Source organism: Schistocerca nitens, chromosome 10, assembly GCF_023898315.1.
Source record: "Schistocerca nitens isolate TAMUIC-IGC-003100 chromosome 10, iqSchNite1.1, whole genome shotgun sequence".
Lineage (NCBI taxonomy): Eukaryota > Metazoa > Arthropoda > Insecta > Orthoptera > Acrididae > Schistocerca > Schistocerca nitens.
The window spans coordinates 157,296,845-157,309,372 of NC_064623.1; the positions used below are offsets into that span (position 1 = coordinate 157,296,845).

General features: G+C 47.3%; 1 protein-coding gene across 1 annotated transcript; it reads left to right on the forward strand.

Annotated features, from left to right (window-relative positions):
• Nucleotides 1-1,014: 1,014 nt before the first annotated feature.
• LOC126209960 (cylicin-2-like) lies at nt 1,015-1,464 on the forward strand. The gene has a single exon (XM_049939073.1). The coding sequence runs from the start codon at nt 1,015-1,017 to the stop codon at nt 1,462-1,464; it is 450 nt and encodes a 149-aa protein (XP_049795030.1).
• The last annotated feature ends 11,064 nt before the right edge of the window (nt 1,465-12,528 follow it).

Genomic DNA, 12,528 nt, shown 5'->3' on the forward strand with positions numbered 1-12,528 from the left:
CGGAGAGAAAGGGTGGGGGCGAGAGAGCGGAGAGAAAGGGTGGGGGCGAGAGAGCGGAGAGAAAGGGTGGGGGCGAGAGAGCGGAGAGAAAGGGTGGGGGCGAGAGAGCGGAGAGAAAGGGTGGGGGCGAGAGAGCGGACAGAAAGGGTGGGGGCGAGAGAGCGGAGAGAAAGGGTGGGGGCGAGAGAGCGGAGAGAAAGGGTGGGGGCGAGAGAGCGGACAGAAAGGGTGGGGGCGAGAGAGCGGACAGAAAGGGTGGGGGCGAGAGAGCGGACACAAAGGGTGGGGGCGAGAGAGCGGACAGAAAGGGGGGGGGCGAGAGAGCGGACAGAAGGGGTGGGGGGGGGCGAGAGAGCGGACAGAAAGGGTGGGGGCGAGAGAGCGGACAGAAAGGGTGGGGGCGAGAGAGCGGAGAGAAAGGGTGGGGGCGAGAGAGCGGAGAGAAAGGGGGGGGGGGGCGAGAGAGCGGACAGAAGGGGTGGGGGGGGCGATAGAGCGGACAGAAAGGGTGGGGGCGAGAGAGCGGACAGAAAGGGTGGGGGCGAGAGAGCGGAGAGAAAGGGTGGGGGCGAGAGAGCGGAGAGAAAGGGTGGGGGCGAGAGAGCGGAGAGAAAGGGTGGGGGCGAGAGAGCGGAGAGAAAGGGTGGGGGCGAGAGAGCGGACAGAAAGGGTGGGGGCGAGAGAGCGGACAGAAAGGGTGGGGGCGAGAGAGCGGAGAGAAAGGGTGGGGGCGAGAGAGCGGACAGAAAGGGTGGGGGCGAGAGAGCGGAGAGAAAGGGTGGGGGCGAGAGAGCGGAGAGAAAGGGTGGGGGCGAGAGAGCGGAGAGAAAGGGTGGGGGCGAGAGAGCGGAGAGAAAGGGTGGGGGCGAGACAGCGGAGAGAAAGGGTGGGGGCGAGAGAGCGGAGAGAAAGGGAGAGCAAGAGAGGAGAGAAAGGGAGAGCAAGGGAGAGCAAGATAAAGGGAGAGCAAGATAAAGGGAGAGCAAGATAAAGGGAGAGCAAGAGAGGAGAGAAATGGAGAGCAAGAGAGGAGAGAAATGGAGAGCAAGAGAGGAGGGAAAGGGAGAGCAAGAGAGGAGGGAAAGGGAGAGCGAGAGAGGTGAAAGGGAGAGCGAGAGGGGTGAAAGGGAGAGCAAGAGGGGTGAAAGGGAGAGCAAGAGGGGTGAAAGGGAGAGCAAGAGGGGTGAAAGGGAGAGCAAGAGGGGTGAAAGGGAGAGCAAGAGGGGTGAAAGGGAGAGCAAGAGGGGTGAAAGGGAGAGCAAGAGGGGTGAAAGGGAGAGCAAGAGGGGTGAAAGGGAGAGCAAGAGGGGTGAAAGGAAGAGCAAGAGGGGTGAAAGGAAGAGCAAGAGGGGTGAAAGGAAGAGCAAGAGGTGTGAAAGGAAGAGCAAGAGGGGTGAAAGGAAGAGAAAGAGGGGTGAAAGGAAGAGCAAGAGGGGTGAAAGGAAGAGCAAGCAGGGGGAATGAGGGAATGGATGAAAGAGGATAAGGGGAAAGAGGAGAAGGGCAAACAGGAAGAGAGGTGAGAACTAAGGGGGCAGAGAGGAAAAGAGGGGAACAAAGATTGGGGAGGGAAGGAGGAAAAAGTGTTAAAGTTTGGGGGAATGTGGAATTTCTTTGCTATGATATTAGTTTCATGAGGCACCAGCTTGAACCTTTCTTTTGTCCAGTCTGACCATGTGCTGCCTCTCTAATGATCTCGTAGCACACAAGAGGTTATATAGGCTTCTTTTTGCATTGCTGCTTTCTGCTTGTACTAACCTGCCTGACAGAGGCGTTGCTCGGCGCGGACACAGTGGTGGTGACGGCACCGGCCGCCACCGCCACGCTCGCCTTCACCGCCGCGGCGGCCGGAGTCGCAGGCGTCAAAGTCGCCGCCGCGGTAGACGGGGGCGGCGGGGGCGGAGGCGGCCCCGGGCCCGGAGAGGGCACGGGCGGCTGGTGCTGGTGCTGCCCGTCGGCGGAGGAGGACGACGACGAGGCGGAAGAGGCCGTGGGCGGCCCGGTGACGGACGCCGGGGGCGGCGGCTTGGAGTGCGGGCAACACGGCGGCGGGGGCGGAGGCGCGGCAGCTGCGGCGGCGGCAGCTGCAGCGGCCGCGGCGGCGGCGGCAGCGGCGGCACCGGCGCCGAACTGTGCGGGCCGCACCGCGCGGAAGGGCGACGGCAGCGGCGGCGGCGGGGGCGGCGCGGCGGGCGCGGGGGCGGCGGGCAGGTACTGCAGCGGCACGCCCAGCGGCAGCACGGGCGGCGGTGCGGCCGCGGGCCGGTACAGGAGCAGCGGGTGCGCGTGCGCGTGCGGGGGCGGCGGCGGCGGGAACACGGGCAGGTACATGGGCAGCATGCCGGGCGCCGGCGCCGCCGCGAACAGCGGCTCCACCGCCGCCGCCGTGATTGGCACGCCGCCCACGAAGTACTGCATCGCCTGCCGGCACGGCCGCGGGCCAACGGTCAAGAGGCGCAGCGCTTCCGCAGTGCGCGCTGCCGCCGCACAGAGTTACGACTGGCTCCCTCTCTCTCTGCCAGGGAGGGCGCCACGCAACACACACGCAGAGGTGGTCGGGAAAAGGGCGACGGTATACAGAGGAAGACAACACTCGAAGAGGGCAACCCCGCGGCGAGAATGAAGTACCGTTAGACAACAGTGACACACACACACACACACACACACACACACACACACACACACACACACACACACTAATCTCCGCTATAACTAAGTCATATGACGGAGGGCAAAATGCAGAGTTTCTACCATTACGCACTATGAGAAGTGGAGCAGACATTAACAGTGTTTCTCGGTTATTGCTTAAATCGAGCACCGATTTGAACAACTGAATCACTTCTTGCCCAACTAAGGAGAGTTCAAAAAGAAACGAGCCGGTGGCATAATTACTGCAACCAAAACATGCATGTTAAAAGTATTGACCCAGGCTGTTGAGACACTTCCCACTGTGACACAAGGCGGTGAATGGCTGTCTCATAAAATTCCCGGGGATGCGATGTGAACCAGTTCCACACGTACAGCTGCTGCTGGACGTCGTCGTCCGAGGTCAATCGTTTGCCCTTATGCTGAAGTTCTCCTTTGACCGAGATGGCCCTCTTCTGATTCACTTCTTGCAGCACGGGGCAAGAGTGAATGCCCAGCATTACGCACAAACATTGACCACCGTTCGCCAAGCGGTGAAATCAAAACCAGCAGGCAATCTCATCGGTGGGGTCATTCTGCTCCACGATAACGCAAAGCCTCGTAAGGTCAACAGTCGCGGCACTCCTGCAGAAATTCAAATGGGAAATTCTCGGCCAGCCTCCATATACTCAGGGCTTCTCTTCCTGTGATTACGCCATTTTTGGTCCCCTTACAAAGGGGTACTGGTTTCTGTAATTGTGCCTCCGGCTCTTTTTTTGTTCTTTTTTAACGCCACTTATATTACTCGTGTAGTAGTACATCTAATGTAACTTTCCCGAAATTTTCAATATTAGTGTGATCGTTTGAAGCATTGTACTGACAGTCCTTTCTTTTTAAAAACGTCAGAATTTCAGTTCCTCTGTAAAGTGTGATTTTGTTGCACGGAGTGACGCAGCGTCGCATCCACTGGAGAAGAAAACGAAATATCAGTATGACACGAAGTATTTAGTTTTCTGCTTATACGTCGACAATACGTGTGAATTGTTTCATTACGCTCTTATGAGTATCATTTTTATTTCTACACTGCTGGCCACCGTAAATGCAACACCCTGAAGGAAGCATCCGAATCAAGTGAAATTTACACCATGGGTTTGCAGCGATGAGATATGCAACTGATTAGAATTTCAGCGCAGACGCACATCACGCGCGCCTGTGGCGCCACCTCATAGCGCCATTTAAGGCTTGGCGATTTCGACGAGTGTACGTTCGGCACGTGTGTTTACCTTGTGGTTGTTTCACAAGACGATCAGTTATGCCTCGTAGACAACAGCGAACATCGTTTGATCAAGTATCCGAGTTCGACAGAGGAAGGATAGTGGCTTACCGAGATTGTGGATTAGCATACAGAGAAATCGCTAGTCGTGTTGGACGAAACCAAACAACTGTAATGCGGACATGTGACCGTTGGATGCAGGAGGGTACGACGGACCGACGTGGTCGATCGCATTCACGTCGGTGCACCACTGCACGTGCTGATAGGCAAATTGTGCGCATGGCAGTGACGGATCGCTCAGTGACATCCCGAACCGTAGCACAGCACATTGCGTCTGTAACGCATCATCCAGTGTCTGCGCGTACCATTCGACGCCGTTTACAGCAGAGTGGTCTGTCCGCAAGACGTCCATTGCTTCGTCTACCATTGACGCAGAACCACAGACGTCTCCGTCGCCAATGGTGTGATGACAGACGGATGTGGACGGCAGAATGGAATGACGTTGTCTTTACTGACGAGGCACGCTTCTGTCTGCAGCACCACGATGGTCGGATTAGAGTGTGGAGACACCGTGGAGAGAGGTTGCTGGACAGCTGCATTATGCACCGCCACACTGGTCTTGCACCGGGTATTATGGTATGGGGCGGTATTGGATATTACTCTCGCACGCCTCTAGTACGCATTGCCGGTACTTTAAATAGCCGGCGGTACATATCCGAGGTGCTGGAGCCAGTTGTCCTTCCTTACCTTCAGGGCTCGACCACAGCCATATTTCAACAGGATAATGCGCGACCACCACGTGGCACGCATTGTCCAAAGGTTCTTCGTCAATAACCAGATTGAACTGCTTCCCTGGCCGGCTCGCTCTCCAGATCTTTCGCCGATAGAAAACATGTGGTCCATGGTTGCTCAACGAGTGACCCAGACTACATCCCCAGGTGCCACACCAGATGATCTTTGGCAACGTGTGGAAGCTGCTTGGGCTGCTGTAACCCAGGAACACATCCAACGTCTCTTTGACTCAATGCCGAGACGTGTGGCAGCGGTGATCTCCAACAATGGCGGCTACTCTGGCTACTGATTCTGGCAGGAACCACATGTCACAGACGTCTGTAAACGTAATCATTTGATACTTGGTCAACATGTTATCTACAAAATAAATTTTGTTGTGCTACCTCTTGTCTTTCTTGGTGTTGCATTTACGGTGGCCAGCAGTATATTCACAATGCCCAGTTTTTACATATTAAACTCTTATGTTTTATGACTTTTGCGTAATCAGTACATATACCGAAAATATTAAGACGAATTGGTCACGGAGAAAACTTGCACAGCGAGCTAGATTTTTACGTTCCGTCGTCTCAAAATCTTCGTCACTGCCGAGTTCTATATCTGAGGACCAACGCAGGAAATAATTGGCATATGCAGGAAATAACTTTAGCATAGGTCTTTAAGATTACTGAAATAGCTGTGGCCTGCGAAATCTGTTTGTTCATTTAACGTAGATTCTGGTTTTTTGATTTTGTGGAGGTATACCTCCAGTTGAACTAACAGATTTAGGTCTTACCATTGGCTTCGTTATGTAGTACTACCAAATTGTTTTCTAGATTGTTGGTGACATGTTTTGTTTCCAACATATGTTGTGCAATAACTGACTTTTCGAAGTGGTTGAGCCTGAAAGCATTCACGTGTTCTTTAAAACGGGTGTTGAACTTTCTGCCTGTTTTCCCTACATAGTAGGCAGGACGAATGGGGCACGATACTTTGTACACACCGCTGCTGTTGTATGTTTGCGTATTTTATGTCATGGACGAGTAAGTTTCCTAACTTATTATTCGTAGAGACTGAAACTGTTACTTCTTTTTGAAAAGGTTAACAATTTTTTGTGATATAGGGCCCAGGTATGGGATACTAGCGAATATTTTCTCTTCTTTCAAAGTGTGGCCATTCGTTGTCCACTACTTCGCACATATTTTCCGCGTCTGACTTAAGAAATTCATAACCTAACATCAAACTTTTTCGTGGCAGGAATATGCATTTCACTTCAAATGTTTCAAATGGCTCTAAGCGCTATGGGACTTAACATCTCAGGTCATCAGTCCCCGAATAAGAACTTACAAAGATAAGAGGACAAAGATATTACGTTGACACATATGGTAACATGTTGAAAATTATGGTGCAGACGTGAATCAATTTAAGTCACTATTTAGTACAAAATAACGAATCACAAGAACATGAAAGAACCAGCAAAACTTACAGAACTATCCTATGTTGATATAATTATTATTACTTACTTTTTCTATTGTTTAGCAAGGAGCCAATTTTAGTTTCTACAAGAAGACATTTTAAATCATCAGAAGATTACTTGTCATCTACCTAAAGACAGATACCACTTGTCGTACAGACGTGGCACTATTTTTTTTTAGTTACAGAAAAGGGTAAGAAAAATACAAGAAGACAAAAAAGAAAATTTCAGTTTCAAAACTATCCAGGAGAAGACTATTATGTGAAAAACAGCAGGGTATCGCTTGAAATTTAATAGTTCCTGTCTCTACCATTACGAATACCAACATCCCATATTTATATGCAAGACTAATAACTTTCAACAAGAATATTTCAAGATTTGAAAACTAACCAGCCCATTGTGGTTTAGTGCATTGGTGTGAGGAATATTAAAGATTATAAAAGGCTATTTCACAAAAAAAAGAGTACCATCAACGAACTTAGGAATTCGGCACAGTTATGATACAAATTGCAAATTCGCAGTTATTCGTTGCCGGATGCGAGACGTATTATCTAACATAAAAAAAGAAAAAAGAAACCTGGCAAACAGTGTGATCTCACGAATCTACCGTGCTGTTATTGGGGCGCACCTATATTACCGAAAGGTTAACACGGGGCACGGTCATCAGCTCCCAAGTTGCGGGCTGTCTATTCAACGGCTTCCAGGGACGAAAACAATTTATTTTCAGTATCTCGTATAATTACTGGCCGAATTCTAAAATTTAAAATGCTGTCATACTCTGCTTATCTTATGTTAAAGGCTTAACTAAGTAGGGCGAGTATTACAGTTCGTAACTGTGCACCGTATACGAGTATATGTGCTGAGAGAGCGTGACTCAAGGCGCGCAAAAATACCCACACTATATTCATCCAGTATTTGAAAATAGTAGCGCTCCACCTTTACGAAACTTTTTCTTTGACGCATCCACAAACTGGTGAAATGAAGAGTGTTTACATTTACTACATTTTCACTGTTCATGCAGTAACACTTCAACACCAGGCATGACGTTTTAATTTATTATTTCTTTACTGCTACCCCTCTTCACAACACATTTTGGAGACAGTATCCACGTACACTACTAAAGGTACCTGCAAAAATTATATCACTGTACTACATACAGTACAGGAGACATGACGCCATAAACACTGAGTTGCATGAAAAACTATCGTTTTTTAAAACGGAGAGCAAATTGCCCGGACTATAATCGTCCAGTATTTGACAACAAGAGCACTTAGCGACTTCCAACAAAATTTCAAATTTTCTCGTTTAAATACTTAACTTTAGACATTTAACACACTAACTCATCTGCAATCAGATTTTTGGAGCTGTTTTGCGACTGGGGCTTCGATTCTTTAAAGACTGAGTTGCCAAGTGCCGTTCCTTCGAGAAAACCCTACAGAGGGCAATAGCTGGGAAGTATCCTTGGGTTCTTACCTTTGTGCATCATGAAAGGGTGAGTTGAGGTATCAACCTCTAACTACATACACACTCTGTAAACTTTTGGAGTTCACAGCACACACACTGAGTCCCAGTTGTCAGGTCTTCATACTGCTCCATCCAAGATTGCTGCATGGGAGGAATGAACGCATCAACATCTACGTGCGTACTGCAATTAGTCTATTCGAACTCTGCGGGGGCGGTACACAGAGGATTGCAGTATACTCCTAGATCCATCAATTTAAAGCTGGTTACTGTTCATAAGTAGGTTTTTTCAGGAGATTCTGCGTCTATCTTCAAGCGCCTGACAATTCAGTTTCTTCTCAGCATCCCCGTGACACACTCTCTCAGGTCAAACAAACCTGCGACCATCCCGTGCTGCATTTGTCTTTAGCCCCTTGTTAGTTCTGTTTGGTACGGGCCCCACACACACGAGCAGTAGTCTATGGTGCGTCGCACGAGTGTTTTGTAAGGAATTTCTTTTTTTTAGACTGTTTGTATTTCCCTAGTATTCCACTAGTGAACCGAAGTCTGCCACCTGTCTTACCTACGACTGAGCCAATGTGATAGTTCAATTTCATATCAGTAAAAAGTGTTATTCACGCGTATTTGTATGAGATGACCGATTCCAATATCGTGACTTGATATTTTCCGAAATGCGAAATGTACAGTTTCAGTTATCAATATTTAAAATAAGTAGCCAATCTTTGCACCACTTTGAAATCTTACCAAGATCCGATTGAATATTTGTACAGCTGTTTTCTGACAGTACTTCATTACAGGCAACCGCAGAAACCCGCGAGAAGTCTATGGTTACTATTAATGTTGTCTGCAAGGGCTTTATACAACACGAACAGCCAAGTGTCCCAACCCAATTCCCCGAAACAGGCCGTTAATACACACGACAATGACTCTCCATCCAACATAAGATGCTGCGTCCTCCCTATCAAAAAATCATTAATTCAGTTACAAATTTCATTTCATATCCCATAAGAGAGTACTTTCGACAGTAAACGTACGAGTGGTACTGAGTCAAACTTTTTCGGAAATAAGGAAATGATGCATCTGACCGACTGCCTTGATCCGTGCTTTTTAGCGTGTCCTGATCGAGCAGTCCGAGTTGGGCTTCACATGATCGATGTTTCTGGAATCCATCCACGCTGGCTGCATGGAAGTCATTCCGTTCGAGATACCTCATTACGTTTGAGCTCTCGCAAAATAATCCACAGGCACTATTCCGCCCAGAATGGACTCTCCATTCAAGGCGCACAATATCGCCAGCTTCTATCGTCAATGGGTTCATGAAGTGCTGCGTATCCAAATATCCTGGATGGCAGCGAGGACAACGCTCTTTGGAAGTGTGTGCCGAAAACACCGAATTTGTGAAACAAATGCTATACAGTACAGTTAACGGAGACTTCTATAAGTACTGTGATTAGGAGGCTGGTAATTTTGTGTAACTTGTTTACATTACAACATAAAACAACGTGATTAAGAGTGTGCATACTGTGAACAGTTTATGCAAATAAGTAACGAGAATGTTTTTCCATCGAGTTTCTCTGTCCCCCACCCCCAACCTCTCCCCACAAAATTAAGTGTGCGGCTTATATTCCGGCCAATACGATATATTTATTAGAATTATATTCTGTCACTACGCAATGTATGGCAACCACAGCTGGTCTACATGAAAAATTTCAGAATATCAACAGTGGATTCCTCCTCAGGGGACACCGCCGTAACGTAGCACTGTCCGTGTGGGCAAGGTATTTGTGTGCTCTGGATCCGGAGGGCTTTGCCGGCGGTAGGGTAGCTACCAGCAGGGTCACCCATGCAGGACAGGCCGAAGAGGAGCAGCCAAACAAAGTGTGTCCCACAACGTCCTATCGACAACCTGTCTCCTGTCCTATCCTATCCTATCACAAGCCCATCTTTTTTCCTTGTCATTCTCAATTTTTTACAACATACGGCAGGGAGGGCCCTAGAGGCGTGGTGAAGTCAGTCGCTCTAAGAGTAAACCCGATACAAATTCAGGCCCTCCAAGTTGGGGGTTGATCATGGGGCTAACAACCCCATTTCGGAAAAAAACATATTGTTACGAAACTCAAAGATAGGAATAGCCGGACTGATCATACTGATGAACGACCCATGCAAGGAAAAGAACACCGTAAACCGAGAAATGATATATACTTTGCTACTTGGAATGTAAGAACTTTGAACAAACCAGGAGCTCTACATGGACTCAAATAAGAAATGGAGAAATACCGTATAGGAGTAGCAGCAATTCATGAGGTCAGATGGAAAGGTGGTGGTGTAATAAGAAGTGGTAATTACACAATTATGTAAAGTGGAGGAGACAGTGGAACTGTGGTACTGGCTTTCTTGTACACAATAAGTGTAAAGCAGCAGTCATAAATTTTAACCCTATAAATGAAAGGATGTGTACTTTGAGAATGAAGGCTTGCGTCTTCAACATCACTCTAGTATGTGTGTATGCGCCCACAGAAGACGATGAGGATGAAGTGAAGTGAAAGATGAGCTTTATGGTCGGCTGGAACAGGAATTAGAAGGAATACCGAGGAATGATGTAAAGATAGTGATTGGTAACTTCAATGCAAAAGTGGGAAAAGAAGAAACCTTTAGAGAAACAGTAGGAAATGAAAGCCTGCATGAGGTGTCGAATAAAAATGGACAAATAGACTTTGTCATGGGCAATGCAATGGTAATGAAGAGTACATTCCAGAGAAAGAACATAGGAAAGCTACATGGCGCTCGCCAGATAGCACTAATCAAATTGACGATGTGGTAATCGACAGGGGACATGCGTCTGACATCCTTGAAGTTGATAACTGCAGGAGGGCTGACTGCGATTCGGATCATTATATGGTAAAAGTGAAATACAGACAACGCATAGCCGTCTATAGATCCAGAGGGAAGAGAAAAGCTCCGCGAAGATACAGTGTTTCAAAGTTGAAAGAGAAGGGAGTATCCGAAAAGTTAAAACAGAACTGCAGAAGAAGTGTGAGCCTAACAAAGCCAAGCTCTGGAAAGCATTGAAGGGAAGTGGAGTATGATTAAAGAAGCTCTTCAAGAAACTGCAGGAGTAGTCTTAGGTTTAGAAGAAAGGGTGAAAAGGGCAGGATGGTATGATGAAGATTGTAAAAAGGCAGTGGAAGAGAGAAATGAGGCAAGGAAGAAAATGATAAATAGGATAACAAGATCTAATACAGAAGAATTCACGAAGAAAAGGAAAGAGGCAGATAGGATTTGCAAAAGAAAGAAGCGAGAATTAGAGGGGAGATGGATTACGGAGCTAGAAGAAGAATGCAATTATCAAGAAGTAAGAAAATTCTACAAGAGAGTTCAGGAACTGAAGAAAGGCTTCCAACAACGTACGGTAAGCTGCAGAGATAAAGAAGGAAATTTTACAGGAGGAGAAGAACAGATTATAGACCGATGGGCCGAATATTTCAGTAAGGTGCTGAATGTCACTACATAAAGAGAAGTTCTGGAAGAAAATGAAACAAGTCACCAACTGTGACAGAATGTTAGTCAGGATGAAAGACCTGTACCTATACCAACAAAGGAAGTTAGGAAAGCAATTAAAAGTCTAAGGAATAATAAGGCTCCAGGTAACGATAACATTTCTGCAGAGATGATCAAGGGTGGAGGTGAGCATCTAACAAGATTGGTACATCAGCTGATGGTGGAAATATGGGAAAAGGAAGAGATGCCAGACCAGTGGAACATGGCCATTACGTGCCCGATTCATATGAAGAAGGACAAAGCAAACACTGAAAATTATCGCGGTATTGCTTTACTCAGCGTGGTGTACAAAGTATTAGCCAAAGCCACTCCTATGAGACTTACACCAATTACAGAAAAAATACTCGGATACTACCAGTGCGGTTTTCGAAGGGGCAGATCAACAACAGACCAGATGTTTAAACAGCCCTATGATAGTGTTAAAAGGAAAAAGCTGTATGACACCTTAATGGAATGGGATTCCCAAGTAAACTTGTCAGACTAGTACAAATGTACCTCACCAGCACAAACTGCCAGGTAAAAGTAGAAGGAAAACTTTCTAAAGAATTTGAGGTCAACCAAGGGTTAAGACAGGGTTATCCACGCTAATGTTCAACATAGTGTTGGAAAGTGTGATGCGAAGGGTGGAGACTGATAACAGAGATGGCACTCTGTTTAACCGTATGCACCAAAATCAAGCTTATGCCAATGATGTGTGTATGCTGTCCAGAAGTTTGAAAGAAATGGAAGAAGGATATGACAGACTGGAAAAGGAGGCAGAACAGTTGGGACTTAGGGTAAACAGCACAAAAACACAGAATCTCTTTGCTTCCACGAAAAATGCTGTTGTTAAAGAGAAATATAATAAGTTGAATAGAAGCAACTATGAGAGACGTGAGAAGTTCCAGTACCTGGGAGTGCTGGTTACCGAGGATAGCAGAATAAGAGAAGAAATAAAATCTAGGTTTGCTGCAGGAAATAGGGCTTACTGGGTTCTGATCAAGATGCTTAAGTCACGTAGCCTGAGCAGAAAATCGAAGGTGACTGTCTATCGAACAGTGGTAATGTACGGCTCACAAGGGAACCTCCCCATCGCACCCCCCTCAGATTTAGTTATAAGTTGCCACAGTGGATAGACCTTGAAAAACTGAACACAGATCAATCGAGAAAACAGGAAGAAGTTGTGTGGAACTATGAAAAAATAAGCAAAATATACAAACTGAGTAGTCCATGCGCAAGATAGGCAACATCAAGTACCGACAGAATACAGGAGCGCCGTGGTCCCATGGTTAGCGTGAGCAGCTGCGGAACTAGAGGTCCTTGGTTCAAGTCTTCCTTCGAGCAAAAAGTTTAATTCTTTATTTTCAGACAATTATCAAAGTTCAGGCCC